Genomic DNA, 19,894 nt, shown 5'->3' with positions numbered 1-19,894 from the left:
AACCGAAACCGGCGGTTCCAAAACCGTAGCCATGCCTAGATAGGGGTCGACGAGTCATAGTGTCTGGTAAAAATTAGGGTTACAAAAAAGGAGGCGTGCTAAGAGATCAGACTAAAGCCATCAATACAACTTCTGGTTTTTCTAAGTTATTTTATTAATGTGAAAAGGTGTATCCCTACGCTCCTTTATTGTTATGCATGACGTACAAGACCATTTAAAATTCCAACATACTTTCAAGATTATCACTTAAACTCAAGATAAATTTTACTATTCCAAAAACTGTTATTGTTATGCTAATACTTGTTCTTTATATCTCATTCAAAATTATAATTATGAAAACTTATCTTCTTCATTTTAAAGTTTAGTCTATCACTTTCTCTAATTTTTGAACCAAACTCTTATTGTGTGGCTATTCAATTTGATTATTAGAGTACTATGCAAGACCAACTTGTTGCTTTAGAAGAAAATAAGACGTAGACAATTATGCCTTTTCGTCCAGGAAAAAAAAGCAATAGGATGGAAATGGGTTAACAAAATTAAGTTTGAAATGGTTCTACAAAAAGGCATAAGCCAAACTAGTGACCAAAGAATATAATCAGAACGAGGGAGTTTGACTATCAAGAACCTTTAGCCTAATTGCAAAACACACAACCATTAGACTATTTTTAACTTTTGCAACAACCGAAGGTTGGCATCTTTCTTTATGAGATCTCATTGAAGATATCTATATGGATCTTTTTAAGAGGAGATTCATGGAAATAACAAATCAGAATTTAGTATCTCAAATACTAATGTAAAATTGGTGTATATATAAACTATTATAGTGTTAAATAAATCCATAAAATCATGAAATTTTTGAAAGTAAGAATCCCCTAGCATCCAGCAGCAAATCCACCACATAAAGAGAGGGGTCGACTGACTTTTTTTTAAATTTTTTAATAAATATATGTTTATCTAAATTAATCCATAAATTTTAATTTATTTATCTTTGACCCCTATTTTTTTAAAAAAATTATATATTGAAAATATTTCTAGATTCGCTTCTGCTTACATTAGTATGAGAGTTTAAAATCTTGATGTCGGCTCTTCACCTCTAGATAAATTTGCTATAAGATTCTACGGAATATAAACAACTTCTTCGGAAGCAGATGTATTTCACATTGACAAGATCGGATATACGCTATACAGTGCAAATACTTACATAATTTATGGATAGACATGCATACATACATTACAAGCAGCATTCTTTTCATTACCATTACACATGTATAACAATCAGTGTAAATGGAAATGAAAATGCAAAATAAGAAGTGAAAATTCTGGGCATAAGAAGAGCATGCTCTTGGCTTGCACAAAAAAAATTAAATTTTACACATACCTATACAATAATCATCATCTCATGAACTGGGAAGACCTTCTGCGAATCATAGACATATAGTCACACATGACCATAGTACAACTAAAATCGAATCTCTCCATTGGTCTTGAAAACATAAGATCCTGCAATAACCAAACATTTTGCGAAAATCACATAAACTTAGTCAATTCACAAAAAAATTTCAAAATTGAAAAGGAAATATGAGGAATGTTGGCCATGGTCACTCTTCAAAGTGATTGTCTAACACTTTTCTTTTATTGATTGAAATTCATTTATTGTTCCTGAACACAACTTGCTACCTATTGTAACACGTAAATTGAGAGAGAAAAGGTAATTTTTTTTTTTTTTGATTATTTTTTATAATAAGTAACAAGATACCTTAAGAAATAACAAATGCATTTCAACTAATAAAAAAGAGTGTCACCCACTAAGGCATAGAAATCACAAATGCATTTCAACTAATAAAAAGGAGTGTAAAACAATTATTTTGAAGAGTGAATGTGGTTGGCAATGTTCTGAGAAGATATGGGTTCTGAGAACAATATATTTTTAAATATATTAATTAAATGCAATTAAAAATATAGGTTACAAAAAATTTTGATATCAAATGAAAAACTGTCTAAAATTTGGATTTTAAAAAATAAATAAAAAAGAAGAGTAAATAATTTTATATTAAAAAAGGATAAAACATGACTAAATTTAATGTTAAATAAAAAAAATTAATTATCATAAAATATAATATTATTTTTCACATTTGGCCTTCAAATTTTGATTAACAAATTAAGACTTTGAGCTTAGAAATAAAGAGGCCCAAACACTAAAAAATTAGTAGCCTTACTTGTAAGAATTCAAATTTTAAAGTGACTCATATCTTGAGAAAAATTCAAAATTTGAATTGAACCGTACTAACTACTGGTCCGGTTCATCGGTTTTCATCCGATTTTACCAGTTTATACTGATTTTTGAAGATGCCGATATTATTGTTCAATCCAAACAGACTACAGTATGGTTCTCGAGTCAACCGGTTTTCAGAACAATAGTTACTAGCATTCCTCAATAAATTATTTAAAATTGTATAATTACCTAATGTAGGCATGAGAAAGGAGAGTGCTGCAATACCAACAATCTTGAGTGGCAATCCAGTCTTTATCATATCTTTAATCTCAATATGTCCCGTAGTGAACCCTACGATATTTGAAGGTGTTCCAGTTGGGAGCAAGAAAGCAAATTGTGCACCAATTGCTCCAGGAACCATGAGAAGCAGAGGATGCACGTTCATGGTTTTTGCAATTTGGATGAGTAAGGGAACCAGTAGGGTTGTAGTGGCATTATTGGATGTAAATTCAGTAATTGTTGCACTTATTAGACAAACAAGAGGTGCAATGGCTACGTATGGGGCTTCCTCCAGAAAGTCCAAGGCTTTTGATAAGACATCCGCCAGCCCACTAGACCTTACTCCATCAGCAATGGCAAAACCAGCTCCTAGTAGCAATATTATATTCCATGGTAGCTTCTTGCATTTGTTCCAATCCATCAATTTCTCCCCCTTTCGCTTCTTGTTTGGAATTATGAATAGTAATGTTGCCATCATAACCTATGTAAAAATTACATGATTCGATTAGAAATAATATATCAAAATATATCATGACAGTATGAAAACGAGATTTAGGTCATATGTTCTGTAATATTAGCTATTTTAGTAACTATTAGTTGTTGTCAATTGATTTACTAAATATTATTGTTAGTAATTAGTTATTTAAAGCAAGAGTATTTAGTAAAAATATTTATTTGATTAGCTGGCAAATGTGAAATAATTAAAGTAAATTCAATTAATTGTATGTAATGTTAAAAGTTAATGGAGATAACCTTTAATGAACACTCCTTTAATTTTTAAATGCTACTATAATTATAATACGTTATGCAAAACACTAAATTATCTTTAAAAGTTATTATTTAAGTAGTTTAAAGATAAGCAAATTAGTTCAAAAATATCTCTAATTATGAATACCAAAAATTATCCCTAAGCATAGCGTTATAATTATTTTTATACTTTGGTACCATATAGATTTTTGAATTAGAAGGCTCAACTCTAATTATTATTTGATTTGTATAAATTTATGGCTTAATCCACAAAAATACTCTCATTGTTGCAGAATTACCCTAAATCTATCTTTATACCTATACACCTTATTTTGAAAATTACATATATTAGCACCCTAAAACTATATTAGGTTTAAGAATGTAAATTAATATAGTGTGGGACTCATATTAGAACCTTGGGTTAACTTAATACAACGAGCTAAAACTCACCGTATTGAAACCAAATGAACCCACCCTTTTCTCTCTCTCTTTTTCTTTCTCCTTCGATAGAGCTTGCATTCCTCATTTTGAAAATAGCAAAAAAAAAAAAAAAAAAAAAAAAAAAAAAAAGATAAAGCAAGTGGGCAATATTGATAGCACCTTGCCTTCATCCTCAGTTTAAGTAGAAGCCTCAAAATAGTGGAACAAAAAATCAGTTGTCAATTTAATTATCACTCACTCTTTCTTCATCACCAATCAAATACCCATTGAAAATTTAACCCAAACACCAAACAATCACAAGCACCACACCTGAGAAATAGAAAATTAAGAAAACACCAAATTGATCCTTCTTATTTATCCTGTTGATTGTTGAAGGACATAACTTTTTTCAGAAGATTAAAAATGGAGATGACGGATGATTGATGATTTAATGTAGAAAGAGATGTTGTGGTTCATATAAGAGCGAAAGATTCAATATTGATTAGAGATAATGTTAGTAGCCATGGGAAATGAAAACTATTTAGAATGAGAGAGAGGAGAGAGCTTCAGCTAGGGGTAAGATTAATTTCTGTTCTTCATAGATCAATTGATAATGGTGGGTTCAGATATGCAGCGGTTGTCGATCTAGTTGAGGGAGAAAAGAATAAGGATTTTGAGTTTTAATTGAAATAGTGTGCTTACTGACTTATGTATGATTGAGCTTGAGTTAAATTAACTCCAGGTGAGATGGTGGGACACTTTTATATATTTTATTTAAACTAATGTTAGCACCCGTGTGCAACGCCCAGACGAGTATTAAAACATGAAATTATCTTTTATAATATCATTTAAAAATAATAAAATGATATAAAATATATTATAAATATCCGAATCTATTTAAATACCCGATTAGAAATTAAATATCCGAACATATTTAGAAATTCATCTTTAATAACCGAATCCGTTCTGAACCCGATTATAATTATCTACTAAATATACTCGTTTACATTAAAAATATTTTTTTTATTTTTTAAAAATAAAAAAAGTAAAAAATTTATAAAATTATATTTTGATTTAATAAAAATATAATATAAATATTAAATATAATTTTGCATTATTATAATTAAAAAGGTATATAAATATATATATATATATATATATATATATATATATATATATATATATATATATAATTTTCTTCAGAAAAATAATTATTTTAAATATTTTTAGCATATTAATTAAACGGGTAGTGGGTACTCGAGTCATTGAATCTGATCCGAACTCAATACGGGTAGTAAAAATACTATTTGAGCATGTTCAAATCTGTTTATTCACTACTCAAATCCGCCAAAATCAGATCGGATCTGATCAAGTACCCGCCGGGTCAGATAAAATTGTCATCCATAATTAAGATATACTTTCTTAAGTATCCTGCGAAACATTTCATCAATAATAGCAAAATTTATGTATAGTATGACCTATTTCAAAGATTCACACACAATATTAATGTATGTTTCAATAGTGATAATAATTTTGAAAATTTAACTAATTATATTAAAATAAGAAATTAAGTACTTTTTTATTTGTAGGTTTATGATTTATTATAAATGATTATTTATTTATTTGAAATATTAATGGATTACTTATTAAGTGTAATGCCTTAAGCATGTGGATGTTCTACTTGTTTAAAAATTATCACACAATGCACATTTGCGTATTTCGTGTCCCATTTCTCATGTCCATGTAATCTAGCTACTGGTATATGAGACTATTCTATACACTAAACTAATTGACCAATGTTTTTTTTAATTACCAATAAAAAATAAACTTATTTTTTATTTTTTAATGTTATCACCGAAATTACGTGTCAAATGTGAATTTGAAAAATGAACAATACTTACACTGACAGTTCCATCCCCAGCACGGCCATTGAAGAGAGCTCCCCAACCAGGAGTTTCATCTGTTAAGCTTCTTGTCATCCATAGAACTATTAACATCTGCAATTAAATTAAAATTAAGAGCCTTCCTCAAAATTAAGAATACAGTTAGCAGTTGTTATTTAAGTCACTAACCCCAAATATGGCTAAAATCATCTTTTCAGCAAAAGCCATTGGACCTGCATGTCCTCATCAAACAAACAAATTGGTGCTTAATTATTAATTATTAGGAAAATGCATTAAGCACAAAACAGATTGTTATTTATTAATCTTGCTTCCTAAAAATTGAAAAATGATTTAAAAGAATATTTTTATATAAATAAATACAACTTATCTTATTTATTGGTGATTCTCTAGATGAGAGAGAGAGAGAGAGAGAGAAAGAGTCAACGAGTACCTGAGAGAGCATTTGGTTAGTTCTGTCATTAAAAAAATTAATTTAATTTTTTCTATCAAAAGAGAATATTTAAAAAACCAAACTTGTTCTTACCTAGCATTTGTAGTTCTCTTTTAAGATGAGCTCTATCCAAGTAAGCAGATAGGACTTGCCCAGAACCCTTTGAGCAATACAATAGACAAAGTATGGCCCACAAAGCAAAGAAGATAATCAAAGCCAGGGGAAATCCAAAAAACAACCAAGTACTAAAACTGATTGGATCTGCCAAAGGAAAATAACTCTTCCACATCCCCACCAGTATCAGATTGACACCTGTCCCAGTTAACGTGCTCATCCCTCCAACAGCTGCAGAGTATATTACCCCAAGCACCACTGCCTTGCAGAAATTTCGCACTACATTATTTTGTGCTTGGTTGGGACCCATCGGAAGCCGCTGTAAGATTCCAGTCGCGACAGGCATCATCATCACCGCTGCCGCCACGTTGTGCATCCACATGCTGACAAATGCTGTGGTTCCGCAAATGCCGAGGAGGAGCAGCTGTGGATTTAGTGGATCTCCACAGAACATTTGGGTTATCTGCAATATTATTAGTTAGCTCTCAATTGCATGTTCAAACATTCCAATAATTCAAGTTCAAAAACCTCGTATTGGTAGACAGTCTTATTCTTCTAGATTCTGTTTCTTTCTGGCAAAAACATAATATGAACATGAATATTCTCCTCAATATGTATCTCTCCCCCTTTTTTTTTTCTCCTGAAAAATTGATTTGCAGCTAATGACAGGTAATTAACCAAACCAACTAGCGTAATTTCTGCCAGTTGAAATTGTTTGATAAACCAATTAACGGCAACAACTTGCAACGTTGTACCAGAAGATACAAAAGTTTAAGAAAACCAATATCCAGCCCGACCAATCTCTCAATAATTTTGTTTTTTTTGAAAAAAAAAAATCCACTTTCTACCTTTATTCAGGGATTAACCAATTTAAATTCCTGAATTTTATTTCCTTAAAAAACAAAAACATCCTGAATTTTCCAAAAACAAAAATACTAGTGATAGATGCTTTGCAAAAGAAGAATTATTCATAGAACTAAAAAGAAATGGGACTCACGTTTAAGGCCAATCTCCTGTGAATGTTATAGTGCTCTACAGCAAGAGCCAAGATAAAGCTTCCAAGAACAAGGGCAATCACATCATCCATATAAGATTTGGCCACATTATCACAAGAATCAATTTCAAACACGGGAAATAGAAACAGAGGTGTCATTGAAGTAATCGGCATAGGCACAGCCTCCGTCAGCCACCAAGAGAACATCCAAGCAATAATAGCTAACATATTCCGGCTAGCTACCGGAGCACCGTTTAGCTTCACTAACATGCATATTATAGCGCTCAAAAGGGGTCCTAACAGGATGTAGAAATTTCCTGGCGTGAGAAGGGAGCTCACAGATGAGGACTGATCAAAGCTTTGTGACCGTTGAGCTACAGGATTTTCGACTGGTAGAAGTGGAGCCTTGGGGTCATCGGAGATTTGATCGGAGGTATTATCACCTTTCATTTTGTTCAAGTGGGTTCGTTGAAGAATTTGCTACGGACGTTCATTATATATGAGAATTGTACTGTAGATAGTCAGCTGAGGTGGCTCTACTATATATGGATTTATTTTTCTTCAGTATTACTATATATGGATTTATACATGAATATGAAAGGAAGGAAATAAGTGGACAAATTCTCTCTCCTTTCTTTATTAATAATAATAAGTGGACAAGTTCTCTCCCCTTTCTTTATTAATAATTATGCTTTGTAACCCGATATAAATGGGTCTAGTCGTGGAAGTGCATCAGATTTTAATTCGACAATTTCAAAACAATCGGGAAATGTACTCTCTCATTTAACTGTTAAGCGGGAGTTAGAAAGACACTCTTAATAATATAAAATCAATGTCTTTGAAATTGGAAGAATGATGATTTACGAAAATTTAATTGATTTGATTCAAATCGAATCGAATAAATTCAAAATTTTTTAAAGATAAAATGAAATTAAATTAAATCGAATATGTTCAATTCGATTTAATTTTAATTATATTTAAGCGAATCTATATTTATTTTTTAAATTTAATAGAAATTAAATTAATTTTTTCTATTAAAATCACAATCAAATCGAATACATTAAAAATTAACAAATGAAATCGATATGATTAATTTTATTATACTGTGTGAAGCCATATGTGGAGGTAGCTAATTAATATTCATTCATTATTTGTCATACACGGTTAACTTATGCGTTAAATAAAACAAAACAATGACATTAAAAATTTATGTGTGCATCTTTTGGCGATAAGAATGACATGAAGATGCCTGGTCAATATTTCAACTCTTGTTTTATGATAATATTTATCACTAAAATCATTTTCAAATTGAATTAAATATTTTAATTCAATTCAAATTATATTTTTTTAAGAAAATTGGCAATTCACTAATAAAAATTAACATGAGTATGTCATAATATTAACATAATACAAATAAGAAATATAAATATAAATAATTGAAATCTTTTGATAAATATAATCTTGAAGAAGAAATAAATTTTATGAGTAAAAAAATTTTTTTTTTTCCAATATTAGTACAAAAGAAATTTTCTACAATTTTATGTCATTGAAGAAATTGAAATTTTTAAAAATTGAAAAACTCTCATTCTAGGGTTCAGGATTTGGATATCACATATATTACCCGTTGAAGGGGATTTAAATTAAATAATTTCCAATATTAGCGTAGATGTTATATTGTTTTATTAGTAAAATATGTAAAGGGATGGTGAATATATTTTGAACTATGCTGACATTAAAATACATTATTTTGGTTTGAAAATAATATTTTTCTTCATTAAAAGGCTTACTAAGACGTGGAATAATATTATGAATTATACAATAGAAATAATATTTCTTGGCTCACTAAATTGATAAAAAAATTTTTGATATAAGAATTTTAATTTGATATCTTTCACTTTTCACATTAATCAAAAAACCAACTAAATTATATCCGAATTAAATATAAATAGTTATCAGTTGCATATTTAGGTTAAATAAAATGACAATTACTATCTAAGTTTCATATTATTTGTCACATTTGAAAAAATAGTTTGTTTCAAAATCTTGTAAAATTTATGATTTCAATGAGTAATATTTTTTTTTTATATTTACCCTTTATATATAATCAATAATTATTAATTCAATTTAATAATTTTTTTAAAAAATTAATATTAAATTAAAAATAATATAATTAATTTGCTCAATAATTTATCATAATTTAAATAAATTTAATAAATATTTTTTGAAAGATGTGAAGTTCGCCAGTATTATATTACAGAGAGAAAGCAGCCATCAAGTGTCAAGTAAATAATTGATGGCTTAAAAAACAAGAAAAATGTGAGGAGAGTGGTGTGTGTTGAGTGGATGTGGACCACAAAATGAAGAGACAAGGCCACGCCTTGTGGTTCACAATTTTTTTAAGGTCAATAATCAGTCAATTATTGGGTTGGATATATGAATTATTGACTAGGAATCTAGGATAACGGATATGGCGGTTGTACAGTGCCTTCGAAATTGTGAAGGCGATTCCGTTTATTCGCCACGTCACCAAAATTTACATTCCATTCTAGAGTAATAAACTTTAGTTATAGTTAGCAACAAAGGCCAATTTAGCACCCCTAAGAAAGATTAGATTTGAACTATTAATAATTTAGTGTGGAGCTTATTTAAAATAATTGAAAGCTTTAGATTTCATTGAATTTATTTTAATTTTTATAAATTAATAAACTGATTGAATTTACCAGTAACTCTTAAATTAAATTTGTCCAACACTTATAAATAGGAGGTTAAAATCTATAAATATTCTATACGTAACTTGTTCAGATTAAATATAAATTTTTAATTTCATTTGAAAATAAGTTATTTTAAATTGTCATCGCTATGAAATAATTTGATGGTAAAATAACGCACTATAAGAAAATAAAATATTAGCGAAATTAGATTTTACCATCAAAATAGCAATAAAATATTTTTGATGCTAAAACCCTTATCGCTATTTTTTACTGACAAAAACCACATTTTATTGGTAAATTAAAGACAAAATTTTAAAATTTTTGTCAGTACTATAAAATAAAATAGACAAAATTTGTAGGTATTTTGTTGGAATTCTTGGAGCTAATTTTGTTACTGTTTTGTTGGTAAATTGTCTTATTTTGTCGTTAGATTTATTTGTTAGGTTGATAAAATGAATTTATTTTGTTGCTAATTTAACACTATTTTGTCGCTAATTTCAAAAAGATTTAAAAAATTTTTCCTCAATTTATATAATTGACATGCTTTATATATAACATCAAAACATGTAATAATCAACAATTCCAATTCAATATTTAACACCACATACCATAATACACCTGCAATATATTTATAATATCTCACAATTAATTCAGCAAACATGTTCGATACTGTATTAAAATTACAAAGACAAAGGAAGAAAAGAAAAAGGTCTCTCAACATCTAGTTATATGTTTTTAAATGTTTAAATAGAGATGATACTAGTTTATTAGGATGGCTACTAATCAAGATTTTCATCTCGATCATCCTCTGCATCATTTGTAGTCCGATCAGCATGGAATCCAATGATAATAGATGCATCAAAACGTCAAGCGGGCCTAACTGTCGCAGTAGGAGGTACAGTAGAATAAGTGGAATTAGATGGAGGAGTTATGAAGGTCTATCTCAATTGTATCTGAAGATGCTGATGAATCTGTGCAAGCATATCAGACTGTTGTTGCACCAATCTCTCTAATGTGGATATCCTTTCTTCCTAAGCCCAAGATGACTCACTTGTCTCCATAGCTGAAGATGAAGCAGATGACGAACATTGACCAATACCTGAGTAGTAACTCGATGACTGAGTCCCAATGCCATATATTCGCCTATAACGTCCTCCTGTAGCTTGAATGAAAATTTCTCTGTTATCCTGGATTTGTTGTTTTGAATCTTCTCCTGTTTAGCGTTGAGAAGTATTATCCATCTGAGATTGGTAGTCCTTCTTCCATCAATAATCATAATTTAGCATTTATAAATGTTATATTATGTAATAATAAGTTGCATTTTAAACATTCTTGCATCGACATGTTAATTAACAACAAGTTCAGAGTGAAATTTAATGAACTTACAAATACTTGCTAGGACCGATAGTCAATAAAATCATGATCAACATCGTTTTTCTTTTTTGTATGTAGATGATAAAGCTCTCCCAAGGTAGGTTCATTTCTAGTCTCTACAATCTATATAATACAAAACAACAATTATAAGTTATATATATACACACACACATTCTATAATAATGAAATAGTTTTTTTTTTTTTTTATTAGGTAGAATATTACCATGTTTTCTTGATGCTCTAACGCAGATATGGATCCTCTAGTATGAAGAGACATATCAGATCCTTCATCATCTTTCTCTGACCTGCGGTTCTTCAATAAAATCTCCGACTTCTTAATAACTCAAATCTTTTCCAATATTCACTCCATTTTTCCAAACATTATCCTTAGCATATGGTTTCTTTCCCTCTTGCTTTAAGTAACTCAAAAGATCTGAATATCTCAATGCTGTCTGTTTTTCCCATACAATCTTTATGGATGCATCAATTGCTTTGTCCTAATCACAACTTTTCTGAAATTTAGAATAAGTAATCAAGTTTCTTAAATACTATCAGTTCACATAATATAAAAATTAAAAATACATTTGAAAGCAAAATCTGATAAGAATTTCATAACTTGCACATTAAAATGTTGATCGCGACTTATATGTATAAGTAATATAAACTTATATGTATAAGTAATATAAATAAAAACTCTATGAAATATTTAATATATAAATATAATTAAACAAAATTATCACAGGATCTTAATAACCTGAATAAAAATATATTATACTATCCATTGCCCGTGAACAGAACATTAAACAAGCACCAAGCATGGATTATTTAAATACTATCTTTCTTTATAGCATTAAAAAAAAAAAAAAAAAACCTATGCAATAAATTGTTTAGAGCATATGTTTATAGCTGAAAGTGAAACTACAGGCTACAAGTACAGGAGTAAGGATTGAGACAGAGCAATGAACTGAACACTAGAAATAGTTAAATTGGCGACAGATAAATAAATTGCAGCTACGCTTTCCTTTTTACGATTTAAATACTATCTATTGCCTGTACTATCTATTGCATAGCATTTTGATTCCAAGCACCAAGCACGGACACACACACACACACACACACGCACACACACACACACACACACATATATATATATATATATATATATATATATATATATATTATTTGTGAAATTGGATTAAAAAATAGACCCACTTGTGGCTGGCAGTAATAACCCAATAAGGAAACAAATCCTGAACACAGAATACAAGAAGGGTTCATCACTTAGGAACTTTAATTTTTATGTGGAGACTAAGAAAGCCTTAGCAGAAGGACCACTTAGCCAGAAACCAGCTTTTGGTTAGTTTCACATGTTTAGAGTCAATGACTTTCTCATCTGTTGGATTTCACTTTAAGCTGTTGAGGTTAGGCGTGATTGGTAAGACTATTTCTGTATAAAATTTTGGCCTAAACTTCTGCAATTGAAGTATTGGGAAGTGCATTTGCCATATCAGTTCTTACAGGCAAGGTGAACCACTGTTTTTCTCAAATCAGCTGCTTATTCAGTCTTATTATGCCCAGGAGCTAGAAACGGTAAAGCAACTATATATAGTAGCAATGTCCGATGAAGAATTGCTCAGTGCTTCAAGAACGTTATTTTCTGCATTTCCTCTTGTATGAGGCAGAAATTAAGCACGATGAAGAAGGATACAATTTTTTTTAGTTTTGATTCCAATTGTTTCTTAACCATTCAATTAAAACTAAATTGGGCTATTTTATAAGATTCATATCCAAAACGCAAAAATTATCATTATCACAAACTTGTCTTCCGTTTGGAAATATTACTGATCAATGTCAACTAAACTCAGGCGTATTTCATAGACGAATCACATATATATATATATATATATATTGTTTTTCTGACATTGTAAAAGTAAAAACCAATTTGATAATATTACAGGCAGAAACTTGACGTGTTATCTTTACAATCCAAGTATCCATCACAACATATCCACAGAACATCTTTCTTTCTTTCTTTCTATCTAATATTACAGGCAGCAACTTTCATGAAATATACACATGCAGCTTGATACTTGAATTTTCTGAACAAATTCAGGATTATAGTCCAACTGTGATCGTCACACTTAGGCCGTAATATAAAACCTTCCAATTGCAGTTCGTAAACAATCAACCAACGAGAACAAACATCAACCCATTTTTATTTACATCATTGAGAGCTCTCAACCAAAATATCCAAATTCCTTGCAATGTGGAAACTTTCTGCAAATATCAGTTCCATTAGACCCTGCAAAATAGAAAACCACATTATTCTAAAATTACATAATGACCTGTAGTCCTGTTAAGATACTACTTTTCCCATGTTAATCAACAAAAGAGGAAAACATTAATAGAAGAGAATTGAACAATTCACAATCTACAAGAGCAACCAACTACTGAAGCTTTTCTCTCGTGTAACTTCTCTCTTCTCCCATACAAATTCTTAAACCCATACCAGATGGCATTTTTGCTACCTAACCACCAAGCCAACTAATAAGGCAGGTTAAGCTTTTACTCCTCTTCAATCATATGAAAATATGGCAAATGGGAACAAGTTACGTGTCTCATGATGAATTATTCAATTGCAATGAAGCCACTAGACAGGAAGTAAATAAAATTAATTCAGAATGTCAATTTCTAATATGTTGTTTGGGAATCCTATAGTAGCCACAAACCTGATCCATTACTAATAACAATATCCTTAGGGCATATATATGTATTAATAATTGTCATTCGTATTAGTAAAATATAAAGTGACATTGAACAATTCCTGTTCCCTTCACCCTTTCTTTATTCTCTATGTTTTCAGCCCTTGCAGCTTTTCTATTTTTGGCTTTAAAAAAAATAAAATGCTGGGACTCACAGGCTATTTTCTGCCACAAAAAATCCTTTTGTTTTATCAAATGCAGAATCTTTGCACAGGTCATGTAAATATATACTGTTACGTTAAATAATACAAAGATATGGGGTTTATGCCATAGTAATACAAAGAATCATATTAGTGGTATATTTTATTCTAATATTCTTATGCCATAGTATCTTCCAAATGTCAATTTCTAATGAAAATATAGGGAAAGAACGTTGTTTATCCGTTCAAGAGATCAATTATATTCTCATTTGGCAGAACAAACAAAAATAAGACCAATCAAGCCACTTTTCATTGTTCACCATCCAAAACATTCACAAACCGGACTTCTACATAGAAACCATTGAGCTTTTGATAGACTTAGTAGACACACTTCATTTTACTCATCTGAAGATCTTGAAACAAATCAATGGACATGCTAATAAACAAAGTAAATGACAAATGTTCCTAAAACAGAGGAACACAGCAACAGGCATTCTCAATTTGCAACTACAGTTAATTTACTGTTTTAAATTGATTGCAAAACATACCATGAACTTTCAGTAAATTTTTCAAATTTATCCTATGCTTCAAGCTACAAATCAGCCAATAAATTATTGGAATAGTTACATAAATAGAACTCTAAAATGACAAGAAAGTACTCAATAATATCCTGAACAAATCCAGATAGAACCATGTATTTGGTTTCTTAAGTCTTAAAGTCTGCATCCACTATCAACTACTCCAAACAATTAAGGAGAAAGTACACCTTTCAGTGCTAAAGAGGAGTAGAAACTACTCAAACAAATAAGCATCTTAAACCTTTTAAAGGAAAATTATTACTTCCACATCATCCTACACCTGTGTTATATACAAGCTACGAAGAATATAAGGACAGAAACCAAGAATATATGGACGGAATATGGCCCTGACAAGACAATACCTGACCAGATAGCTTTCATTAAACAAAAGGAAGACATCTTAAGAGCGTAGATCATTAACCCTTCTTTGCTTCTACTTCAGAATTAATCATATGCTCAACTACATATATACCTGTTCACCAGTTTCAGCCCTGACAGAAATAAAGGCACCCAAAGGCAGTGAAAATAAACTGAAAAATAAGTAGATAGTCATACACTAAAACAAGTATTAGCCAGGCCTTTTATTTAAATATTCAGCAGTACACTAAATCCTACCTTAATTGGAATATAAGGTGACAACAAAGTTGAGTTAACCCATAAAAAGACATAATTTGACAGAACTTCGGCAAACATAATATCAACTGACAGTGAAAGTAAGTAAATTACCTCTTTTCTGCTTCATCACTTGATCTTCTTAAATTGGTTTACAATAGTAATTTGAAGCCCTTAGACAAGAAATCATCCCTGATAACAGAAGCGAAGCCATGTTGATGAGTTAAACAAAATGCAACAATCAAAAACTATACAAGAAAAGTTACAGATCTTATCTTACCTCCGATTATTAGTATTTGTCTCCTCATGTGCGCTCTCTTGAAGAAATCTATTTGCATTAATTGGAACGAGGCTTCCAACATAAAGTTCTGTTTCGAAGGTAATTGGCATATTCTGAATCAAAACATTCTCCGCTTCCTTCTTGCTTGGATCATACCAGAAAAGGTTTATGTTGTCGTGTTCCATGAGAACTGCATTGCCACTCCTTGAATATGCTAGAGGTTTAAAGGGTCTCAGACTCCCAATAACTTCATGCTGAGAAATTGAAAATGATTTAGTCCAGGACTCCTTGACCCCATACTTCTTCATCACCCACACATCAGTATTCTGACCCTGAAAATTTCCAAGCAAACATAGGCATCCATGAAGAATCCCCATATCCATTTTAAAGTTTTTACCCATACCTTCAGGCTGTGGCACTTCCCTGTAATCCTCAACCCCTAAATCCAAAGCAACAATTACATCTGCAACATTTGATTCAGGACTTTGGCTCACAAGCCAATGCAAAGCGCCACTGACAAACATCCCATTGGCTCCAGGATAGAGAACAAAATAAGGCATATCTCCGATCCTTCTCCAAGAATTTCTTCTCAAACTATAAACCTTGACCTCAGACTCGATGCTTTTCTTATCCACTCCTGTAAACTGTGCAATCCTAACCACCTTAAAGTCATCCTTATTTTGATCATACCCAAGTCCAAAGACACAAACTCTACACGAACAAGTCCCAAAATAGCGATTGAGCTCGATGGATAAGTAGGGTAAAACATGGTACTTTCTAATAGATGGGTTCCAAAGAGCAATATCATCCACAACATTGCAAATGCAAAGCAACCCATTACAGGAACCCAAGATTTTGATGCTATGATTATAGCACATCAAAGGATGCTCCAGTTGTTTGAGGTTATCCAACAAATCGAAATCTACAGAGCAAAGCTCTGAATTCTTAACGATGATGTGTAGATTAGAGCTCGTAGCTAAGGAGTGCTTGAGATGTAAATTGATGAAATTGGGACCATCTATTAAAGCTCGCCATAGTTTAGATACGCACCTGAAGCAAAGAAGTTTCTTGGCGGGTAGCCGGCAGAGGATTTCGGCGAGCATGTCCCATGGCAGATTTGACATAATTTGGTGTCGTGCTTCTAGGGTTTGTAACGATTCTCTGCCGTAGCTGAAGAAATGAAAGGAAATTGCCGCACTTGTTAGATAAATAGGACAAAGGCACTTCCTTCAAATTGCAACTCGATACGTGTCTTCTTTACGTGATGTCTTATCTAATGAATCTGACTGTTGCGAGCATAATGGGTAATAATTACACTTTAAAATCAATTTAATCTTCAGACATTCAATTTTTCGGTTTATGTTAAAATTGTAGCCTAATTTGATTTTGGTCAAAATTAGACATTATAATATTATTATCCGTGGATTCACTGAATTTTGTTGAGTTCACTTAACCAGGGATGGTTAAGTGAAACTGTGCGTTTTGTTTAAATGAAAAAAATAAAAAAATAAAACCCTAAGCCACCAAATCCCCTTCTTCTCATCGTTTCTCCTCAACAAAAGCAGAGACAGCAGTATGGTCACCATGGGGATTTAATCGAGTCACGGCGAGTTCGACCAGTGATCCAGGAAGTTTGAGCACAGACTGATGAAGCTATTCCCCACCAAATCGATGCAGTCTCCTTTGCCCTAACTGATGTCCGGTAAAGCTTGTATGTCCTTTGATCAAAGAAGAATAGCCCAGATTTTCTGACCCCAATCCATGGTGTTTCGGCCATCAACGTTAAACGGTATAGGTACAAAAATATTCCCTGTATTATGAATTTCAGTTTGCTGGCATTGCTTTATAGTTTCATGATCGATTAAATGCCGGAATCCAATGGAAAACTAAACCAAATAGATTGTTTTAATTGAATCTGGGCATTCCTAGCTAAAACAAATATCATTTTGATTGTTGACACATGGACAAGAGGTAGTGATGGGAATTCAAAAAAAAAAAAAAAAAAATCCTCACCCATTCTCTTCTCTTTCTCTGCAAATATGGAAATTCCAAAAGAATAAAATCATTATTCTCCTTGATAATGAACTCTACAGCTCTGCTGAAATCCTAGTAATTGTTTTTCTATTAATCGGTGAGAAGGGATTTGAGTGGGTTAGGGTTTCTTTTGTTTTTAATCCCAAAACACACCGTTTCACTTAACCAGATGGTCAAGTGAACTCCACAAACTCTGGCGGGTCCCACAAATAATAATATTATAGTATCTAATTTGACCAAAACGAAGTTGGGCATAATTTTGACAAAAAAATAAAATAAAATTAGGATGCCTAACGGATTAAATTGGTTTTAGGGTATAACTGTGACAATACGCAAAAGTTTGAGTCGATGGTTTATTTAGTGGGTGACCAAAATTCGGTTTTCGAAACCAGAACCGTCGGTTTCGAACCGGTGGGAACCGAAATCAGAACCGATGGGAACTGGAACCGGTCTGAACTAGAATCGAAATCGGTCCAAACCGGTTCGGTTTTGGTTCCACCAATTTTGGAATCGTGAACCGGCGGTCCCAGCTCCAGTCGGAACCGACGGTTCTAGTTTCGTCCGAAATCGGCCGGAATCGTCCGAAACCAGCTAGAACCGGTCTGAAACCGGTCGAAACCGTCGAAAAATCGACTGGAAAATTGGTCGGAACTATATTTTTTTGGAACCATTGAGAAATCGGAACCATTCGGATCCAAATCATAACCGGAATCGTTAATTTTTGGTTCGGTTCCGGAACTGCCCGGAACCGAAACCGGCGGTTCCGGAACCGTGGCCACCCCTGGGTTTACCCGTAAAATATGAGTAAAGTTTTTTACGATACTGGTAACCTTAGGTGCTTCCCATGAACTTCGGCATTAAGCTTCAATAAAATTTTACTTTTTTTGAAATAATTATTAGATACATAAATTTGATCTGAACTTTGAACATTTTTTCTTGTGGCTCTTATGTTTTATTGTATTTAATTATTAAACTACATAATTACATTTCAGTAATAATTATATTCACTCATTTTCAAAGGCCGAATACATCATTTGCCTCCTGAACGTGGAAAAAGTCTTGTGGCCTCATTTACTTTCAATATGACCTTGTGGCACCTTAAAATTATAAAATTGTTAACATCACACCCTTATTAATCCAATCAGCAACGCGTGAATAGGCAAATTCTTTTTCTCTGCATGAAGTTGTAAAAACATTTATAGATGGCATTTTAAATCATGAAAAATATATATTTTTTTATTACTAAGTTAATCAGAATATTATTAAATTTATTTTTTTTCTCTCATCCTATTTTCTTTCTGTAAATTCACGTTCGAGTTGGTTATTTTCAAACTAAACCAATCTCATCTCTTTGCTGCGGTGACTGGGGTTGATGAGAGCAGTGGCCGATGAAGTTATTAAGGATGGCAGGAGGGTGTAATCTATGACCTTGATTGATCTCGCTAGCTTGTGACCGATCTTGCCGAAGAAGCAGAGAGTAGCGCTGAAGCGGAAAAGCATGACTGCGACTCGCTCTCTACTGCGCTAGCTAAAAGAGAAAGAGAGAGACTGGAGATGGAGTGAGCGAAAGAGGAACGACGACAAGAAGCTCTGGTTGGAGCGACTTAAGCTAAGGTCACCGAAAACGTCAAAAGAAAGGAGAAAGAGGATTGTCTCGATCGACAAGCCCCTTTGTCTCTCTCATTAGCGCCGCTTAAACAAGAACGAAGGCAGAAAGCGATAGCCAGAGGTGCCACCGGTGATGTGAGGTGGTTAGATTGGCAGAGCTTTGAGCTCCGGTGAAAGGAAAACAAATAGCATAGGGGTGGGGGCTGTGGTGCGATTAGGAAGGAGGAGAAGGGATTTCGGGTTAGTTGCTGATTTGATTTGGCTCGATTCATGAATTTTTGTTGCATATCCAATGTAGCAAAATTAATTGTGACTTAGAATTGTAATTTTCTATGTCATTCGCGCATGCTGTGCACAACCAATTTACTACTCTGACGAGGTGTGCAATTATTATAAAAAGAAAAATTTAGGGCTCCGCAAGGTCACTTTCAAAGTAAAGGAGACCATAAGACTTTTTTGCGCAAATTTAAGAGGCAAATGATCATTCGGCTCATTCTTAAAATGAAATAACTTTGGTGGAATTTAATTATTACCATACATTTTCATATTTCATTTTAGTGAGAGAAATAGTTATTTAATAAAATATGAAATTGAGGAAGAAAAGTGATTTTCTAAATAGTGAAATGATAAATTTAATTTACTTTTTATATGAAAGTACAATAGATAGAGACCAATTTTTAATTTTAGTTACTTTC

The 19,894-nt window shown here is 31.9% G+C and overlaps 2 protein-coding genes and 1 long non-coding RNA gene across 4 annotated transcripts; 1 reads left to right on the top strand and 2 right to left on the bottom strand.

Moving 5' to 3' along the window:
- Positions 1-1,176: 1,176 nt before the first annotated feature.
- On the bottom strand, positions 1,177-7,662 carry TDT (tonoplast dicarboxylate transporter). The gene is made up of 6 exons (XM_012222696.4): positions 7,104-7,662; positions 6,086-6,569; positions 5,731-5,774; positions 5,560-5,655; positions 2,462-2,972; positions 1,177-1,500 (listed from the first exon to the last, which is right to left on the bottom strand). Exons 1-6 carry the CDS (start codon positions 7,548-7,550, stop codon positions 1,460-1,462), a joined length of 1,623 nt encoding a protein of 540 aa, XP_012078086.1. The 5' UTR covers positions 7,551-7,662; the 3' UTR covers positions 1,177-1,459.
- Positions 7,663-13,107: 5,445 nt separating this feature from the next.
- LOC105638827 (F-box protein CPR1) lies at positions 13,108-16,826 on the bottom strand. Of its 2 annotated transcripts, XR_001047083.4 has the most exons (4): positions 15,558-16,825; positions 15,392-15,469; positions 15,028-15,156; positions 13,108-13,487 (listed from the first exon to the last, which is right to left on the bottom strand). XR_001047083.4 is itself a non-coding variant. In XM_012222697.4 (3 exons), exons 1-2 carry the CDS (start codon positions 16,679-16,681, stop codon positions 15,430-15,432), a joined length of 1,164 nt encoding a protein of 387 aa, XP_012078087.1. In that variant the 5' UTR covers positions 16,682-16,826; the 3' UTR covers positions 13,108-13,487; positions 15,392-15,429. The 2 variants fall into 2 exon arrangements, 1 of the variants encoding a protein (XP_012078087.1); XM_012222697.4 differs by lacking the exon at positions 15,028-15,156 and having other exon boundaries at positions 15,558-16,826.
- A 105-nt stretch (positions 16,827-16,931) lies between these two features.
- On the top strand, positions 16,932-19,692 carry LOC110010019 (uncharacterized). The gene is made up of 2 exons (XR_002284929.3): positions 16,932-17,352; positions 18,974-19,692. It is a non-coding gene; the product is annotated as an uncharacterized LOC110010019 (long non-coding RNA).
- The last annotated feature ends 202 nt before the right edge of the window (positions 19,693-19,894 follow it).

This window comes from Jatropha curcas, chromosome 2 (assembly GCF_041381405.1).
Source record: "Jatropha curcas cultivar XTBG-Jc1 chromosome 2, XTBG_Jcur_1.0, whole genome shotgun sequence".
Lineage (NCBI taxonomy): Eukaryota > Viridiplantae > Streptophyta > Magnoliopsida > Malpighiales > Euphorbiaceae > Jatropha > Jatropha curcas.
Note: the sequence above shows the minus strand (reverse complement) of the source record. Positions and strands in the feature narration are given on the sequence as shown.

Excerpts from the sequence above, each read along its gene's own strand:
- LOC105638827 (XM_012222697.4), bottom strand. The coding sequence starts at position 16,681 with ATGTCAAATCTGCCATGGGACATGCTCGCCGAAATCCTCTGCCGGCTA. Across the intron at positions 15,470-15,557 it reads ACAAATACTAATAATCGGAG|GGATGATTTCTTGTCTAAGG; the intron begins GTAAGATAAGAT and ends TTCTGTTATCAG.
- TDT (XM_012222696.4), bottom strand. The coding sequence starts at position 7,550 with ATGAAAGGTGATAATACCTCCGATCAAATCTCCGATGACCCCAAGGCT. Across the intron at positions 6,570-7,103 it reads ACAGGAGATTGGCCTTAAAC|ATAACCCAAATGTTCTGTGG; the intron begins GTGAGTCCCATT and ends ATAATATTGCAG. Across the intron at positions 5,775-6,085 it reads AAGAGAACTACAAATGCTAG|GTCCAATGGCTTTTGCTGAA; the intron begins GTAAGAACAAGT and ends GAGGACATGCAG.